The 21,154-nt window shown below is 38.4% G+C and overlaps 1 protein-coding gene across 2 annotated transcripts in view; it reads right to left on the bottom strand.

Moving 5' to 3' along the window:
* The window catches only part of slc39a11 (solute carrier family 39, member 11), a 157,837-nt gene that overhangs the window by 99,500 nt on the left and 37,183 nt on the right, over positions 1–21,154 (bottom strand). For both annotated transcript variants that reach the window (XM_084741242.1, XM_084741243.1), the window contains exon 4: positions 19,984–20,142. In XM_084741242.1, the coding sequence (XP_084597368.1) occupies positions 19,984–20,142 (159 nt within the window). The remainder of the gene's footprint in view (positions 1–19,983; positions 20,143–21,154) is intronic.

The raw sequence follows: 21,154 nt of genomic DNA, 5'->3' as shown, positions 1-21,154 counted from the left end.
AACTACACAGAGGACCTGACAAAAATTAAATTGAGGAGAAATTACCCAATAATGCTTCGTTACATCTTACACATTTCTTTGTTCGTTCATGGGGTATAGAAAGTGCTGGGGGGGACCATGTTTCAGGTCCGACCAAAAAATCGAGAAGACAGAAACTGTGAACTACAGTGTACCGGTCTAACACTATAATTCAGTAGCACATAGCTCTCAGTCATAATGTATTTTGAAGAAAAACTCACAGACTTTTAAGATTAACCTATGGAATCAGAAAGCTGGAAAGGAATAAAGAAATGCATTAGCTGCAAAATAATAGAATTTCTCTGTTGTGCCGTAAAACAATCTTGCTGTGTAACATCATATTTTGTAAAAATGTCAGGTTGAGTTTTCTCACTAATAGTCTTTTTATGTAAAATTACACAACACTGTATACTGTAATTATTGTGGGAAGTTCAAAACAATACTGTGTTAAAATGCCAAATAGAGTGCCCAGACGTGCAGACTGTGTAGGAGCAGAGATTAGGAGAGGAGGGTGTGGAGAAATAACAGGACCAGAATAGAAACATCGGAGAGGAAGTGCTTGAGGTGGCCTACCTGATCGATGGAGACACAGCAAGGGGGAATAACGGCAGGACACGCACACACACACATAATAAATGGATTAGCTCAACATGACTAGGCAGGTAGTCAATGCGTGACTGTACAATACCCTGGGTGCTATTTTAATCAGGCACTGCCTTGTCATTCCTCGATTTTGCAGAGAGCAGCCAAATGTGAACACCCCAGACTCTGGCAGCAGGGCATTAAAACTAAAAAGGCAACCTTATCTTCCTCAATGCAAGTTTTGAATAAAGATCACAGCTTTTGTCGGAAGTTATTTGCTACAAAACAAACTTAAAATTACATTATTACATTTTCCCTAAGAGCAGTACACAAAGTTTTCTGTTATAGTAAACTATTAACATTCTTTTATTTTATTTGATCGAAAATTCAGTTAAACCTAAAACATATGCAGAACTACTGTACCCTTTCTTCAGATATCATATTGAGATTGTAGCTACAGACTGTAGTCAGAACCAGAACAACCAAACTCCATAGGCAAAATCAGTAATTTTACCTCACAGAATACAGGATTTGCTGGTCTACCGTGGCCTCGACCTGTTAGTTAGTTTGTGTTATTGAGTGATTTTGGTGAATCCAAACTATCATTTTAAAACACAGAGGTTGCATAATAGCACAAACAAACCAACAGATCCAGGCAGTAGAAGTCCTGCAACTCCTGTGTTCTGTGAGATGAAATTACTGATTTCGCCTATGGAGTTTGGTTGGTTTGGAGAAAGTGATATTTGGCTTCTACAAGGGTGGTTTGCCAGTCAGAAAAGGTGGTCTGATGATTAAATGCAACCTTGTAGTTTCTAAAATCTGTACTTCATTCTGAAATATATTTTATATTAAAACGCATATCAGAAAAGTCATGTTGAGATAGGGCTGCTTGGGTTGCTTTGAAATCACTAAGAAACTGATGATTATATATTTTGCCCTTGGGAGCAAAAACACATCCTGATTGTGAGCGCAGACATCACATTCTGTCTATCGAGAAATGAAAACAATAATCAGCAACAGCCAATTTTCCTGATGGACATGCTTCCTGACGTGATAAAATGCCTCTGAGGAACATCCAGCATCCCTGTGTCTCCCTTTTCACTCTAAACACCGACAAGATAGCGTATCAGTGTTTTACCAGTATCATTCATTAAACACACACACACACACACACAGAGGGGAGCTCTACAGCACGGCCAGACGCCTTAGATAAGGAAGACATCACTTATTCACATGCCTACATAAATCTCCATGACAGCGAGGAGAAAACAAACGAACTAGAGACGGAGCAGAGAGAGGCAACATGTACTCATTAAACGGTCACAGTGCTCCACTATGCAGGAAGTTGGGACACCGATGACGTACGACGATGTATTAAGGGGCAGAAGAGAGTAATGATAGTTCAGAGATGCAATTATGCTGGCTGCACTTCAAAAAAGGCAGGTGGAAGAGCAAGAGCCGGAGACAAGATTGCTGAATGGTTCAGCATGTATGCAGGAAAAAGATGAAAGCCTCCATGGCAATCAAAAAGATGAATAAATATATGTTCTACAAAAGAATGAATATAACAAAAACAAACACTGAGTCCAGAGAGGGTTTTCAAGACATTTCAATACTTGTGTGTATGCACTACGAATCCTTGAACATAAGTGATGAACTGAAATATTACTGGTAACAGATTTGTGACAGGTGCACTCAGAGGTTTTTACTGGTGCCATTCTTCTTCATTAGAAACTGTCCACATGAATTAATTTGACTAATGACATTGCATAAATGTGTATGTGTGTATTGTGCACCTGTGCATGAGTGTGTGTAAGCCTCTGTGAGAAACACAGTTTCCTATGGAGGACAAAGGTATTTTAATTTCAACAAAAAAGAAGCATGTCCATCAAGTCCTCCAAATGAAACAACAAAATATGTCGTTGTCACCATTACAAAACTCTGTTGCAAAAATAAAAATGTTTTCAGATTTTCGACTGATATGTTTACATGGTTTGGTTAAGGCACAGAGATGACTTGTTTAGAGTTAGATTAGGGAAAGATCATGGTTCAAGTTCGAATAACTTGGACCCAAGTGTGAACCAACCGTGACGTCAACCACTAGTTTGTGGACAACTGTTTTGAAGCCTTAAGTCTGGCATTATGTGGGTCTCCGTCTTCGCTTTTTAAAACAAACAAGTGCTGGGAAGTAATACTGCATATTTGAAAAATGTTTTATAAAGCCTTTTGTGGCACCAGCTTTGTGAAGTCAAGTGATGACTTCACCAAGTGCTGTCACATGAGTCACCATTGGTTGGATCTGAGGACAACAAATTAGAAAATGAATACAATCTGGGATTGTGGAGTTAGAAAGTCATTAGTTTACCAGCCTGCTCCTCATCTCTGCTTGAGGCTAACAATAATTGCAGATGAAAATGTTGGAGGTGGAGTTGCAGTGTGGGTAATGTGGGTGCTACATTTTGACAAGGAAGAGGAAGGTGTGGAATAAAAGGCTGATATCTCTGGTTCTGCATTGACTTTGATACTTTTTCCATCGAAAGTCAGACAATGTTATGGGAGCACAATGCTCGGTGGACTATCCTTTTAAGAAACCAACACTTACTGTTGATAAGACACAGGACGGACAGGGCAGTATTTGAAACTCCAGTATTTTGTTGACCCAACGAACAAGCCTGGTCTCCACCCTCTATGGACTTGGTGGTGTGTGTTACACTTCTAAAGTCAAGACACAGAAGTCCTACGGCCGCTAGAGGACTTTGTCACTTCAGTGTAAACAAAAGTCTTTTTTGGGCATTTGCTGAATCAACTGATGCTGCTGCTTTTCTTGGGATGGTCTATCCCACAGTGCTAGCAAGCCTCATATGTATCTCCAAGTGCCAAACAAAGATAAAAAGGAAAACAAACAAGAAACTAGAGCAATAAATTATTGAGTGAAGTCCCTTTGGTTATGTATCAAGCTGAATCAACTTTATTTGTTGTCAAAAAGACAGCTGCCAAACCTGGGCCAAGCCATCAAATTCAGAAAAATATGGGACAATGCATCTGTGTCCAATTATTTTATTTTATGCAGTTATATCAACATTTTCTTGTTCACATTACAATCCTGTCTGGTGTGTACAGGATGCCACTAATGCTGCAGGGATTACAAGTTCCATCCCCTCCGGTGCCACTCAAGTTAAATATGCATACACTCATAATACTACAAGGCTGTGTGAAGGAACAGAGCTTATCAAGTTGCATATGCCACACTATCAAAGCACGATTTGGCTTAATAGCCTGACATGTCAGCCACTCGGCTTACTGCGGTGTCTCTCAGTACTCTTATCTATCATGGAGCAAGACTCCCAGTGTCAGCCATTTGACTGTCTAATGGAAGACAGGAGGGCTCAACGCAGTCTTTGAGGGAGAGAACAAATATGCCAAAAATTCAGACAGTGATAGTCGATTACTCCCTTCAGGTCACAGGGTTGGCAGACTTGTTTGGATAAATATTGCCTTTATTAGTTTATCTTGACGTTAGTGCATCTCAATCTAAATTCCAAAGGGGTGCTCCCATTTTGGAATTTACACTCACCCTCTTGAGGAAATTTGAGTTTTGGCATCGGCAAGATCCAGCAAGACACACTCCTGAGTTCTGAGGTCAGTCATAGACCTTTTTCATCGACACAGAACCTGTTCCAGTTCAAGCACCCTTGACCCTTTTTGAGCATTCCCACCAATATACATTGGTTTGGAAGCTGAAAAGTTTCCAGCTAGAACCAAAACACTACAGGTTTTTTCTTGGGAACCAAAGTGGGGATATCATATTTTACAGGTTGCTGTGGATTATACGTCGCCTTTTGAAGACAACTTTGATTGCAAAGGTTCTACTCAAAATTGATGGAAAAACATGCTGGTTCACTGGATGGCACCACGGTTCCAAGGATCTCGAAAAGAACCGCTTCAAGAACCAGAGCTTATTTGGTGGAAAAGGGCCACACATATATGGTCGGATTGACTGTTTCTAGCAAGCATAAAGTTAACATCTGTACAGTTGGAACAACACTGAAAATTTGCCTTGCTTTCTGTCTGAACAGTCCTTTTGCAGGGTCCCATAGAACCTTAATGTCCTTGAGACACTTGTACTGTACAAATCAATTCAGAGTTTCTTAAATTTGTTCAGTCGTTGATCAATAAAATGCTCTCCTATGAGGTGTTATTGAAGAGGCACTCTAAAGATTTTACATGAGAAAATCAGTTTACCAGTCGTTGGGGTAGGGATAAAACAATAATCTGTTTCACGATAAACCACGATAAAATTCTTGACAATAAGTATTATCTTTTGAAAATTTAATCATCAAGGTAACCATGTTTCATCACTGCCTTTTGGAAAAGTCAGTAAATATTGTCCAGCATCAACCAAAATTATCCCAGACACATTCTATATATAACTTGTTAAATTTATTTCAGTATTGCATATACTGCATATATTGCATTTGAACAATACTGCAATATTGATAACCATAATATTTGGTCATTAAAATGGTGATATGAAAGTTTCAAACAGTTTCATCTGTAATTGGCAGCATTACTTGTACCGTGAAAAGAGTTGGACAAAGTTTTCTTTTTCTGGAGAGCTTTAAAGTGTTGATTAGAAGGACTGTGTTACAAGGTCAGAATACTTAAGTCTAAGGGCATTTTACCACCCACAGTTGAGCTCAAATTCTGATGACTTAACATCAGTTATGATTGAAAATTGACAAATTGACTTAATGAGCTTGCAAAGTACACAGAGAAGGATACAACACAGCGCAGTTTTAACTTGTTTTTTAAGTTTTAAGTGTAGTTTAGCGTTTGACATTGTGCTAATATCATATATATGTACTGCAACTTGTGCAGGGTTTGGTTTTGACTTGTTGGCTCAGCAGGAAATAATCACTGTCTGTCAGGTTGCAATTCCTCTCTTATTACAACTAAACAGAACACTACAATATGTTTCTGAAAACATTTTTAGCAAGACATAGGCAATGTAGTGACAGAATACTGATCCATATTTGATCGACATTGCCTAGTTTTTAAATTTGATCTGAGTTTTGGTAGGTTTTCGTCGGAAACTGGAAACACAATGGTGGCCACCTGGTCGTGTCTAGAAGGTACTGCAGACCCATGAAAGATCATGTGAGTGAATATTTTAATCAAAACCATGATCCTTCCCTTACCACAACCGGACATTTTTTGTCCCTAAACCGACCCATATTTTAACCACAACATTGTTACATTCTAAAATTAGTCTGTACTACATGCATAACTAACAAACAATGCATGCAAATCTCACCAGAGTTTTGCTAATTTTGGGTTCCTTTCTAGGCTGCCAGATTATGTTCTTTCTCATTCAACAACCAAACAATAACTAAATTATGTTTCTGAAAACACTTGCAGTGAAAAAAAGGCAAAGTAGTAACAGAGTCATGATCAGTATTTGATCAAAACTGTCCAGTGTGACAGTGTGACCTGAGTTTTGTGAGCCCTGAAAGGGACCATAATTTACAAAATGAAGATCATGATGTATCAGAGACTTAAAACTAGTGTTTAATTAAGAAACTGTTTCCTGATGTCATGAATCAAGTGAGAATGAGGGTCATTTTTGTATTACACTAAAAATAATCAAACATCTTTTTGCAAAAAGTGGAGTCGGCCCCTGCTGCCCATTAGAAAGAATGCAGGTTCAAGGCACTTGTACATCACTTAAAATTTTCAGACCCAGAAGCTCCATCCACTTCTTCTTCTCCTGTCTATGGTGGCAAGCCAGTATAACACCTACCTATAATAATTCTTGGTGAAATCTCATTTTCCAATGCGTCATCTTTACTCATTTTTATGTATAAACAGAGTCTAAATATTGTAAAATAAAATAGAACATCTCTTTTGATATAGCTGAAGTTGCTCTGACATTTCTGTGGAAGCCTTTTAATATCAGACTCCCTGCAGTTCAATAAAACAAGAGCAGCAACTTATTGTCTGGAAATATATTTCATATTTTTGCAAACCGCATTCAGAAGAGTGTTTTTCTTTCTCACAAAAAATATTGTTTTTCTGAGCAGCATTATGTTCTGGTAGGTATTATAATACCCAAGACAATAAGACATTACCTCAAAGAAATAAGACAACAATGCTCAGCCATTAGAAGACAAAATGAGCAACAAACACAGAAGAAAAACCTTAAAGATTCTGCCGCTTGATTAAATTCCCTCGATTGTTTTTCCTCAGACTGTCACCATCCATCAAAGCTCAGTGAATCGTCACCAGGTTGAGGGAGCATGTCAATCACAAGTGGAAGGGTTAAAAAAAACTGGAGCGGAATTTTAAATCTCCCGACAACCACGTTTCCTTCATTATGCAGTGACACAAGTGCACAGTGAACGAGCAGAAAGCTGATTTCCATTATGTCTTATTATGCATGCAAAATAACGTAATAAAGTCAGCTAAGCTCTTTTGTGTGGAGGTGTAATAAGGTGCGGTGTTCTGTCAGAACAAGAATAGGAACGGGACCCTCTGAGATAGAGGAAACCTGTTTGACAGCAGACGTGGGAGGAAAAGTAACGAGGCCATGCCTGTTCAACACTCTTCTTCAATTTGTGTCGGGGAGAGAACGACCCAAACAGACAAAGAGTTTGTGTGCATGTTCATTAAAGCAGGCTTCCCAGATGGCTGTAATGTTTATGCAGTAACACCGAGCTAAGCCTTGTGTGTACGGCACCAGTGTGCCTCGTGTAAGAACTTTTAAAATGCTAACCAATTATAAAATCACACTGCATCATTTAAGAGAGATTTTACACATTATCTGCATGCCCTCGCAACAAGACAAGAAAATAATGGTCAGTCAGACACTGCAGAACACGGGGGCAACTACACAAACATTCACGCTCACACTTGTTATGAACCAGGCAGATAAACAAGCCTCTCATTTTGAATTCTCACAGTGTGTTGGAAGTTTCCCAGCAGAACATCATCACTGAAGTATGCCTCTGGGCCTGTTAGTGGTTGTCAATGGTTTGACTACAAAACCACTGAACTAAGCGAGGAGACCAGTCACGACTCAAGAGTCCTGCTGACAGTTTCATCTGAGCAGGTGAAGAGAGGTTAGTATCCTGATGTTAGAGAATCCAGAGAGGAGACAAAGACGCTGGTCCTATATTTGCTTGCTATATTTTGGAGAATCACTCCCATTTGTGTTAAAATGAACTCTAAGGCCAAACAAGGATGTTGATAATTCTGCAAAACTCAGACTGCCAACTTGGACAACAAATGCTGACGCTTTTCAATATCAATGCTATAGTTAATGGTATAGAAACTGTAGTTACGGATGGTTAAAGTTAAGTTGGGTATACATTTTGGGCTGTCTCAGATGAAAGATGTCAAACATGAAAGAAATGTGACAATGTCTTTGGTCGTGGCTCCATAACAGTGGTCCTTTGACACACTGTGAGAGAGGCTCAAAGATTGCACTGTCTTGCAACCAAAGACAGGTACAAATTCTGACAGTGTCGTAAATTTAGGATAACCAACTCACAATGTGACTGCTGCTGTGACTTATGTCTACGAACTAACCAACAGGAATGTAGCAGGAAATGACGCACTGAACATATGTTCATGGATGATGAAAGATACCTGATGTTATCTCAAACTGTCTTTGCAAAATTGGCATCCCAAGTTGATCCCAACACCGGGTCCACACAGCAACTTCATGTAGAAACTGCTTTCTTCCTGCAGTAAAAACTATCAGAACTACTTTCTTTCTAGTAAAAAGACAGTAGTTCGACTTTCTTTAAAAAGCAGTTCTACTTTCTTACTGTAGAGAGAAAGTACAGCAATCTCTATCGATTATCTTGAGTTACCGGGGTCATGACACCGGTGTTGAATTGCACACACCGAGTGTGTTCTAGGTCCATTACAATGGAGAGAAGCCAGATATCTCCAAAACTGTGCAACTCATGCCTAGACTATGTAGATGGATAAACAGAACTACAGGTAAGAGCAAAAACATGTATTTTTATTTGGGGGTGAAATGTCACTTTAAAGACACTGCTTGAAACAAGCTTGGTGTTATTTTACGGTTTTCCAGTCCCAGTTGCAGAGTCTCAACGGTCAGGACTTTCAGAGTGGGTAACCATGACTAACCATCCCAGTCAGTCACTCCACTAAGACAGCCATGCCCCAGACACAGTAAACAGTGAAGATGTCATGTGTTTGCTGTGCTCTGGTCATTGTTACTGCTGTCCATTTGGCTAAGTGCCTCCTGTATACTGGGGACAGGAAACCCAGATCCGGTGATATACTGTATACCAAGATGCAACGCTCCCAGGCTGCCAGCACTTCCTCTGCTCCCGATCATTATTTGTTGTTATGGTGATGGCAAGTAGGGTGGGAGAAAGAGAACAGTAATGTGAGAAAGTAGCGCTGTATTTCATTCAAGTGAGAGCAGAGTCTCTGCAAATACATGCAAACAATTTATCTTCACGCATATTATCTGAGGAAAACAAGTGAGAGTTTGAAGAGAATCAGTGAAACTGGAACAGTCCTCCTGTTTCTCTTTCTCTCTCCCATCCCTTTCAGTCGATCTATTCTTCCGAGGTACAGTACTCTTTCCTCCTTAGACCACTTAATCCTGCAACAGCTTGGCCCCTTATCGTCCCTCCACTCTGTGTCTTCAACCAAGGGACAAATGAAAGCCAGAAAATGGGATTACCAGGGGAAAGTGGAATTTAAGACTTGTTTATAGCCTTTCATTTCTATCTTTCTATCTGGACCGCACACAAAAATATTAGAGCAAAAACAGACTCCTTCCACATGATCATAGCTAGGGTCCTTTTGTTATGGTGCTGGTGCAAAGAGAGAAATTAGTTTAACACCTCTTTACAATCTGAAAAATATGTAACACCTTCTGTCCTTTCACGGTTTCACAAGAGTAAATAGTTTGCACATGACAATGCCCTGAATGACGAGCAGAACAGAATCCCACAAAGCAGCTGACTAGGTTGAAATGTGTAAAGACAATATTCATTTTCCAAGCTGATATCCTGATATTTTCTGTTCCTGTACCCTTTGTACCCTGTATCCTTTTAGCACTGATGTCATGACTATGTCATGGTGTTAGCTGGAGGCAAACAAAAGGCAAACTGGAGACAAACACAAATCACCTCAGAGGAGTAGGCCACATGTGAAAATGTCATCTTGCTGTGTTGTTGGGTGCCAGAATCAAAGTAGTAAAGGCTCAAAATTAAAGTTTTATCTATTTTTTTTTTTTTTTTTTTTATCTGCAGCTGCCATTGCCGGTCAAAAAACACAAAGACGACTATGGTTAAACATGATCAGACGAAAGCTGGGAGATGTGTGTGAGTCACAAAAAAATAAATAAAATGAACTCACAAAATGTCAAAAAAGGAATTATTCTCACAAATACTTCCCTTATGAAAAAGAAAAATTTACCAAATTTACTGAAGACAAGCTTTTACTGCCTTGCTGCTACACAGAAAGCACACTTCATTTTTATCTCAACAGGCAGAAAAAAGATTAAAACTCACCTAAACCATATTGGCAAGTCTTCTCTATTCAAGTCTATTCAAGGCAAATATGAATTTGCAAATTCCTGATTTACCACTTCATGTGCTCAGCAGTCCAGGGTTTCCACTGTCATATTTTGCACTTCATGATGCATCACACAGGGTTTGTATGTAAGAAATAATTTCAAGTAAATATTAAATGTAATACTGTATATTAAACCTGCAATAACAGATTTTTTGACCACCTGCAGAAAAACAGAACAAGTTTTAAACTCAACATGAAGGTATCAGCTTTTAAAGGGTTACTGTGTTGCGTTTAGTGACATCTGGTGGTGAGCTTGCAGATTGCAAACACCTCATCTCATTCTACCCTTTCAAGCTGTAGGAGAAGTTATGTTGGCTGCAAAATTCATGCAAAATGCGAAAGGCCCTGTCCAGAGCCAGTGTTTGGTTTGTCCATTTTGGGCCAAAGCAGAAACATCACAGTTTCGGATTTCAAGTGATTATACACTAATGAAAACATACTTGTGAATACTATATTCTATTTCTACCAAAGTCTACCATTATATTGCCCTAAATCCTACAAGTTGATGTGATAAGTAGAAAACAGTTGCTTGTGTACACATCCAGCCATCAAGGAGCAATATTATCTTTCATCTGGAGACCTATTTCTGCTGAGCGTGGAGTATAGAGCACCATTAGTGCTTCCCACGGTCTTTTCTCGTCATGTGCCACTACTGTGACAGAAATGTGAGAGGAGCGACATAATAAGGTAGGAGTTTCATGCAAATTAGGCAGAGCAAGGCATGGTGCTGCGATTTTGATAAAAAGTGTGTTTCAAACCAATATGAAGCATCGCATGGAAATATATTTGTGCTCTTGTACATTTGCCTCAGACACAAATATTACTTTCCTACTAAAGTCTGCTGTTCAGATGAATGGTGTGACTGGTCGAGAACATAATGATTTATCAAAACACCCCTACAATTTACAGTGCATGCCCCAATCATTTATCTACAAACTCCACGGACAAACAAATGTAACTGATGTGCTTTGGTTTGCCCTCATTGTCTAGGTGCAATTAACCTGTGCATTGTGCTGGTGCCGTGATTGCCACTTTAAAAAACCATGAAAGCAGAAACGCAGAGAGCAAATTGTTTGGTGCATTGTACCAACTCCACCTCTTTTATCCAGTGCTGAAACCAATTACTCAAAATTATGTTTGCCAGGTGTAAATATGCTTTAAGTACTCCAGCTCATACTTTTGTTTCGGAACAAAAACTATCCGACCGCTGGAGTTTACAGATAAGGACTCAATCTGCATTACTCGGTCCAAAACAAAAGCTGAATTTACTTCATTTAAGACATTTTAAGGTGTTAATTTAACACCTTTTAGATTCCCTTAGTGGAGCAGGTAGAAAGACAGACATGTGGAAAGAAAGAGGGAAACTGAACATTAAATATCCTGTTTTTGTACTCTATTCAATTGAATACAGCTTAAAAATGAATTGCAAATCACTGCATTCTCTTTTTATTTTCGTTTTTCACGGGATGCTCACTGTTTTGGAATTGGGGATAAAATGTCTGACAGGGACCATAACACAGTGTCTTGGCAACCTGTTTTCATCACCAAGCTAGAAAAGCTCTCTTAGCTCTTCCCTGCTCTCTTGCCAGTCTCTCTCCGTCTCTCAGCCTCCCCCATGTCCGTTACCTTATCACTCCCATCCCTTTCTCCGTGTCAACCCCAGCTCTCCCTCTGTGTCCATCTTGCCCTTCCTCAATCGTTCTTCCCATTCAGTTCCAGTGTTTGCCGAGGAGCCAGTAAAAGTGGCACCAGCAGCTGTCCAAACACTGATGGCCCCCCGCTGTGTGTGTGCGTGGAGGACCCCCCTATGTTCCCTGTTGATTTCGTGCTAGCTATTATCACAGCCTGACGTTTCCACTACTGTCACCATGGCACCAAGGAAAGAAAGGGCAGATGTAGAAGAAGAAGAAGGACGACAGAGGAGAGCTTAGAACGTGTGGAGAAATGAAAAGACAGGAGGGCTGCAGGCAGCTGGAAGATGAAGAAATAAAGCACAAGTGGAAGTGGAAATGAGTGATTCAGTAGAAAATGCAAAAGAAAGAAATGACGTGGAAAAGATCAGGGCAATGAAGGATAAAATTATGTTATATCACATCAGGAGTTTTGCAATGTTAGCCAGCTAGCTTGAGACCAAATAGTACAAATATAACTGCCAATAAAATGTTGGGGGGGGAGAAGAAGCAAGTGTGTTCCCACATCCTTTTCACACTTCACGCAGACGTCTGCCTTCTCCTCAATATACTGGGACTGAATGGCACTCAGCTTGTCCCATTTAAAGCGCCAAAAAACTTCAAAACCAGTCTCTCTTTCCAAAAATTACAACTCAGTTACTCAAGATAATTCACAGACCTTGTTTTGAGCAGTTTCATGTCAGAACTAGAAGGTAGTTCAGGTAGATTGTAAAGTAGTTCCAGCTGAATTTACTGCAGAAAGAAAGTAGTAGTAAATCTCTGGAAAGAGACATTGCTGCTGATTTTTTTCAAGTGTATTTTTTGGCACTTAAAGCACCACAGGACTTGTGCCATCTAGTTCCATTATATTACAGAGAAGGTAGAAATCTCTTTGGCCGATATCTCCAAAATTAGGCAGCTGACACTAAAACAGTATAGATGGATAAACAGCACTACAGGCCAGAGGAAAAATATGTATTTTTGATTCTGGGGTGAACTGTCCTTTACCTTTTTTTTAATTTTAAGCTGAATGCTTATTTAAAAAGACAAGCTGAGGTAAATTTGCACATAATTACTCAGAACACATATAAATTTTCAGTCAAAAAAAACTTGATATTAATTCTATTGTACATTAAGCTTACTATATTAAGCTGACTCTTCAGTCATACTGAGGAATGTTACAAACATATTTGATTTCCTGGAAAATCAGTTCTTCATTCCACACAAATGACTTACAACTGCAGCCGCTCCTTTTGGAGCCACTTCGTTTCAGCACTGACACAAAGACAATATGTGAAACTGCTCCAAGTGACTTTATTAAATTTTAAGTGTAAGGGGGTAAGACTGAAATCAATACTAACTTTCATCATGGTTCACAGTGATTTCATTATTGCAGAAAGAAGCAACCATGGCACATTTCCTTCGAACTATAAAATGAAGAATCTCAGGAGAGTACTAACCCTCAAACAATGCATGCTGGGAAGTCTGCTGATCATGTTTCTTTAATTAAATAAACTTAATTTAATTTGGTGATTGAAATCCATACATACAAGGAATCTTAACTTTGAATAACTTGAATAAATAAAAGTTTTATATTTACATTAAGTTAATGAGAAAAGATTAGTTGATTATACTAAATTCCTGATTTTTTTTTTTTTTTTTTTTACAATGTATGTTGCCAAACTCAAACAGCCTAAAATAAACTTGCTGCCCTGATGACACATCATTAGCAGCTGTATTGATTTTATTAGCTCATTGTTTAACAGGCACTGCCTTAATGTGTTTGTGCCTTTGTCTGCTACTTTCAGATGACAGAGCTTTCTGCTTTTTACAATTTTTTTTTGTTAACAGGCAGACATGCATAATAATTTGGGAGTGTTAAATCATTCCCTCCTCATAAAAGGACAGCATTCATTAGGCTGAAACTAGCCATTTACAGCAAACTTGTGCAGCACAAGAAAGTTTTTATAAATCCAACTTGGAAAGCTCATACGAACAAGCCTGACAGGATAAAAAAAAAGAGATTTAGGATAAGAATTAAGAAAATGTTCTCTTGCATGAGGCCTCACCATCCCCTCTGAGCGGTTGCAAAAGCATGCTTACAATCAAAGCACTTTCTCAAGACATATTGTTTCCCCACATTTTACTGCACCAAGAAAAACACAGGGTATAGCCACATCTGACAGTACAAAAATACTCATTAGTGTATTACTAGGCAACAGCATATTGCTACAGTATATCAGACACTAGTTTCATGATTCCTGATTCCAGGACCATCAGGTTTTAAGGCTGTACTACCAATCTACAAACCATCTGGGAGCAGTATGATAACACTAACCACTTAATTCAGCTGCAAGTCACAAATTATATTACTATCATATGTCACAATGTTCTTTTTAGATCAAATATATCTTCTTTAATGTGTATTCATCACCAGTTTAATTTAAAAGACTCAGTTGACCCTACTATTGTGTGAACTGTGACAAATTGCCTGCTGTAAATTCTTCTGACCAGCAGTGCTCCTTTTTAAGCCTTGAGAAATGAAACCCATTTGACAGAATGGGCTGGAAAGCCTTAATGCTTTAAAAATGGCTTGTTTGTCCACCACTACTGATACGGATCTCTCTCTTCAGAGCATCCCTTATGCCTCAGACTACCAATAGAGTGCAGTTACTGAACTGCTGCATGGGCGGTTTTAGGCCAGGAAGGTCAGCTTACCAATTAGCCCTCGATGCATTGAGTGGAGAGGCGGGAAATGACTGGGTTAGAACTTAACGGCTACCTGTAAGGCGAACTTTCAGTGGAGCGGTCTGTAATCACTGTCTTAGTGCCTCTTTTCTGGTCTGACACAAGAGAGCTAGCCATCATGGTGACAAACATTTCTTTATTGTGTCGGTGCTTACCACTTACGAAAGCTTGAAATTACAGAAATGGCTTGAGAAAACAGACTGCAACATGGGGTGGTAAAAAAGTTCACACAGCACCAACCATGTCAAGGCTGTAAAAAGTCCAAAACATCGCTGAATATTTGCAAAGAGTAATACAGTAATATATTATAATAATACTGGGTGTAATAAACAGCTATTAACTGTATGTATCATGTCAAAACATCTGTATATGTATTAAGTCAATTGGGGGGGGGGTAATTTGAGTAAATCTTTCAACTTTAAAAAATCATTAACACTGTAGAAAATCATACAGGAATTTATTCATCTTTTCTTATTAACTTAATGTTAATATTCAAGTTTAACTTATTCAAGTTAATCTTAAAATCTTTAGTATTTATTTTCAGAACTTACACACATGACTTTAAGTCTTCAGACTTGAAATGACAGTGAATGCACTGTACAGAGTTCAATCAACTCATTAAATTAGTTTTCGAAACAAACATATCAGCATATTGGCAGACTTCCCAGAATGCATTCTTTTGGATTTAAAGGACATCAAATCTTTTTGTGATGTTTGTCACTGAAGAGTTGTTGGGTCAACTTAATATCATAAGTTTACTGAACATGTTTTCTCAAGTACAACTGAATTGCTGCCAGTTTGTTTGACTAGAGTTCAGTTGTTTTGAATCATTACCAGATTACCTCAACTTATCTTTTCACATAAGTCAACTTAAAATTTAAGGCAGCCCAAACACAATGTTTTAAAGCAAACAGCTTAATTTGACGATCAATCAAATAATAAAACACGATTTTTATGTAAACCCTACTTCTAAAAAAGACTAAGTATGAACTAAACCTAAATAAAACTTTACCTCTGACTCCTTTGGCATTGACTTAACAATGAACAAATAAGTTTTATTAATTTTCAAGTTATTAAAAAAAAAAAGGTTTCGGGCTTTTATTTTCAGAACTAATAAACATTAGTTCTTCTGATTTGCATTTATAAAAATGATAAGCTAACTGAATGTACTGCGCAGAGTTCGCTAAACTTATCAAATTAAGTTTCAAAAGAAACATGATCCATGTTTTAGCAGATTTCCCAGCATGCACTGTTTAAGAGAGGCTTCTTTTTTACAGTGTGAAGACATGATGGAAACACAGCAAGTGTTTTCATGTCAAATGAAGAACACACTCTTCAAACTAAAAAAAGGTACAACAAAAGCCAATCTGTCTGAAAATATTTATAAAATGTGAGACAGTTGTTGGTTTAACTTAATATCTCAAATCCAGTTAACTCACATCATTAAGGCAACAGGGGAACTTAACATCTTTTAAGTTAAAATGACTTACATGTGTAGGAATTCAGAGTCTGATAAGTTTATTGAACTTTGCGAGTTTAGTTAATTCAATTAGTTTTACATTTTCAAAACCCAATACAAAGGCCTTGAAGTAATTGTTGAGCCTAAATTCAATTAATTCAAACTTTTAAGGCAGTAGGTGAGTTTTTTAAGTTAAAATGTTTAACAGTTTAGCAGTACATGTATGATTTCTGAGTGTGACATCTGTGGCTTTTGTGTCACTGTGGTAACAGCTCAGTAGGGAAAAATGGCAAAAATTTCGGATGCTGAATGAAGAATTCATATTTTTAACATCCCACCTACCAAAGACGGAAAACATACAAATATTCTTACCTCGCATATGTGTGCACCAGCGTCCTTACATATATATATAACTGGGATGTATCATACCCTTCCCTCTCTATTCATTGTCCTCAGTAGGCTGTGCATCCATGCGTGTGCGCGTTGTATTTACATGAGTGTGTGTCATCTTGTATGAGTGTGCATGACGGTGATGTGTCAGCAGCTCCTTCATATGTAATTCGTGTCAGTGCTGCTGTCCTGGTGTGACTGCAGGAGCTTAAGGCAGCAGCTGTTCTCTGCTGCTCGGGCTGTAGTGGCCGCATCACATTTCTGTCTCTCTGAGTCCCGTCTCTACGGTTTTCCTGTTCAGTCACACTCGGACCAGAGGATAGCTCAGAGATCTAATCATCAGATATTGATGATGTGTGCAAAATTATGAAGATGACTTTCTGTTTTAGCAAAGGTGAAAAGAGAATTATGAAATATTCAACTGTGGGATTCAGCTTTTTGTAATTCAAGGTTTATACATCTCATCTTGCTTCATTATTCAAAAACTGATAATAAATGGCATTGGTTCTGTAGTATCCTGGGCTGTAGTCCAAACCATTTCGATTGAGTCCAAGCAGCACTGGGACAAAGTCCATACCAAACAAACAAAAAGCAAAACAAGACAACTTCACTGCTCACCTTTTCCTTCACTCAGCGTATATTCACTGGCCGCTGTAAACAGTATAATCAGTCTGGCGCTCGCTCAACACGCTACGGTACTCTGATCAATCAGGAGTCTGCAGTGTTTACTGGCTCACCTTTATCATCAGGAATAAATTCAGAATACTCCCAGGGCAGGGATGGTTTTCTTTTTACAAAACCACATTAGTTTTATAGAAATAGTAGTATTTTTGACTGCATTGAAAATCATGCCATCAGGATTTCTTAATACCTTGGTATATTATTACTCTTCACTACCTTAGTTTTTAGCACGTGAATATGCTTAACATTTGCTAATTAGCAGTAAACAAAAGTACAGCTGAGGCTGATGGATTCATGTCATTGGTTTTGTTGCTGTTCCATGGCAATCCATCCAAAAACTGTTGACATATTTCAGTCTGGACCAACCAATCAACCAGCGAATAGACCAACATTACCCCCAGTGCCTGCTGACATTGTTCATCTCTGTTTCAGGTCAGCTTTGATCAGTATACTCTTGATATGTTTTCCACAACAGTATGGGGCCATGAGCTTTAAATACGACATGGATTCAGTTGTTACCTTAAACAAGGTGTAATGCGGGGCCAGTGGGCTTTGGTCATGTTAGCTGCTAAAGTGTTTCTGATGGTAGCTTCTCAGAAAGCAAAGATGTATCCCGTGGAGTCCCACAAGGCATCTGCCTGGGCCCACTTCTATTTCCCATTTTCACCAATGATCTGCCTTATGTCCTGGAACAAGCAAATATGTTAATGTACTGTTCAGTACTGCAGCTGCAGGTAAAGAACTAAATGAATGCTATGCAATAAATTCAAATCTGTGTCTAACTGGGTCACAGAATATAAACTTATCTTATATGTATTTAAAGTAAGTGCATAGTCTTCAAGACTATATATTTGCACAAGAAGAATGTTTTCCACGAACTCGTGAGCCAAAAACACATCAACTTAAAAAGTCGGTAATTTACAGAGCCTCCAGCCAGTGGAACTGATAACCTAACCGTATTAAACAACTCAATAGCAAATATCTATGTTTTGTGTGATGTGTAGTAGGGATGTCCCAATACAACTTTTTCACCTCCGATACGATACCAATATTGCAGCCTTGAGTATTGGTTGATACCGATATTGATCCGAGGAGGTAAAGGAGACTCAACTGGCGAGACCGGGGGCCGAGAGCGAGACAAGTCAGAGTCAACACACCAGAGAGTCAGAGACAAGTCAGAGATGTAAAAAAATAACCCTCTAGAGAAAGGACTTGAGACTGAGACTTGAGTACTACAGCCTTGGTAGTATCTAAACATCAAGAGGCTGTATAAAACTCCACTCTTCTTCAAAATTAAAGTCTTTTTCTCTAGCAGTTATCTCTTTCAGAGACTGTCTAACCCATTCTATTGTGAACAAGTCAATGAGGCAGTCACACACAAGAAACCATAATTCACCAAGACAGCTTTTGTAACACTTTTGAGTAATAGTTCAGAGTCTGGAGCCCAGATTCCCTCATATTTCCCTTGAAAGTAATTTCTGAGGAACTTTCAGAAAAAAGGACCATGTAATTACACACTAATCACAGTCCTGACTTTGAAAGGGACCTCCTAATACAAGTTGGTATGAAAAAAACATAAAATAATTGAGTAGTTAGATAGAAAATTAAATGGAGGTCACGCTGGTGTCTCTGTTTATCCAATTATGAGTTCAGATGTCTGCAGCTTTTCAAATTAAAAGCTTCTCATTATCTTAAAATTGATCTTTTCCATCTTCAACTGTACATCAGTAGTTAGTCATACTGTATAGGAATGCTCAGAGCATTTTTAAATAAATTATAAAGCTACTAATGGGCTGCAGCTGCAGCAGGTATCTCCTTATTAATGCATACACACAGCCTCGCCATTCTTTACCTCTTCTGCATTCTTTTCTTCAGCACTGATTTCATACCTCTTCAAGCAGTCAAATGAGTTCATGCATGTTTGTCGTTACAGTGTATATATGGATTTTCCTGTCCAATAGAAGTTGCTGAAGCTGGATGATCAATCCGACACAGTTCTTCAACAGCTGTGCAACTGCCACATTCAGTACACACATATCACTACAAACACTATTCTTACAATCAAGGGCGGGTATTTGATTTCACCGTTAAATACCATCAATAAGCAGAAACATTTCTCAAGAGCAATTCCTTAAGAAATACAGTTGCATTGATGTATACAGAGGAAACCCTTATCACCACTATACACTGGATAATTGAATCATACCAGCATGTTCAAACATTTTAAAATAACTATATGAACATTTATAATAATATAAAAGCATTCTTTAGCCAAATAGCCTATATAAGTTATTGTATGTTCTATCAGCAATACCAAGAATGGCTTGTAGGCGACAATGGTTCCCCATATATGGGTGCTGTTTTACAATTACAATGAGTATGATGTGACCTCATCTCAACACAGTCTCCATCATATTCATTCATTTGATATGTGTCACCGGTCTAATCTAAGTAGCTTTACAAGAACATAAAGCTCAAGATTATTTACAATAGTAGGAGAGAAGCAACACCCATCAACTGAACTGAAGCAAAATTAATAATAAAATTTCATCATGTCTGCCATTTAACATGCACCAAAAAAAGTAAGAATTCCGTAGTGTAATTTCATCCTAACACTCTTTCTAAACTCATAGCAACATTATTTGTTATAAGTGCTTCCAGAGCATATTATTATATTATGTAGAATCACATCATAATGTTTACAATGATATTTTAAGGGGGACTGTTTTTCCAGGAAAGGGGGCATCCTGTCCCCCCCGTCCCGCCCAGTAATTTCTGCTCTTGCTTACTGTAAAGTATGTACTCTCTTACCAGCAGGGGCATCGCCAGATCAGCAAAGTAAACAAAGGCCGCTCCAAGTGTGAATCCCACAGCCACAGGCAGGAAAGCAAATGAGCCGTACTTCCCAGAATCCTCTGCCATGTCGATCGCCGGTGCGAGCAATGACCAATAGGAAGCAGCCAACATTACCTGAGGGAGGCAAGAAAAGGAAGGAGAGAAACTTTTAAGATAAAACTAAGATACTTTACTTTCTGAATTCCTGTGCAGGCCGAAAAAGAAACAGGCTGATAAGTATAAAGGTTTCACACACAGATGTGCTGTATCATAGCAACATCATCGTCTTATGTGTTACAAAGATACAATGATCTTATATGTCAGTAATTACCATAACAAATAAGAATATGTTCAAAAGTCAGTTTAAAAATAAATGCTGTAAATTAGCCAATTTGAAGGTGATGGTTTATTAAAAAAAATATTTCTTGCATTGAGCCTTATGTAATATGAACAGATTTGTTCTTATGTAGCACATCTGAGTGATTTAAGAAAACTTTCTACATTTGCAAATGAGTTTATATTTATAATTTTCTCTCAAGTATGAATAAAATTAAATGTGGTTTGGATCTGTTATATGACTCATGTACAGACAGTCTGCTTGTCGCCACAGGTGGAAAACATTTGCTTGACTCAAAAAGTATAAACCCTCAATCTGAGTTGTGTGATACTGAAACCAACTAAATACAGATAAATACAAACCCCAATTTCCAAAAAGTTCACTGTTCGAGATATAAATGCAATGATTTGCAAATCCTTTTTGACTTGTGCTCAATTAAATACAGTACAAAGAAAATGCATTTAGTGTTCAAACTGATTAAATTTAGTGTTTGTTTTTTATTTAATGCTTGGACAGAGGAAACAAAAGACTGGAAAAGTTGCGGAGAGCCCATAGCATCATGGGTAACTCTCTCATTTGTGGAGGCTCCATTTTACTTAGCAAGACATTTTTTCAGCATCTACCCTCATGTCAAATTATTCCTTCTGTATCTACATCAAAGTACAGTACTGCTATGATGGCACATCCTTAGCAGCTGTGTTAACGTTATCAAATTGTTTCAGATCTTCTAATATGACTGCTGACCAGAGCCGGTCGGCCCTATACGCACGCTGCGCAAGTTGTGTTGTGTTGCAAGGTGGGGAAGGGCCC

The sequence above is a fragment of the Lutjanus erythropterus genome, chromosome 17 (assembly GCF_056507025.1).
Source record: "Lutjanus erythropterus isolate fLutEry1 chromosome 17, fLutEry1.hap2, whole genome shotgun sequence".
Lineage (NCBI taxonomy): Eukaryota > Metazoa > Chordata > Actinopteri > Lutjaniformes > Lutjanidae > Lutjanus > Lutjanus erythropterus.
The sequence above is the reverse complement of the archived record's forward strand: the minus strand, read 5'-3'. Positions and strand labels throughout refer to the sequence as shown.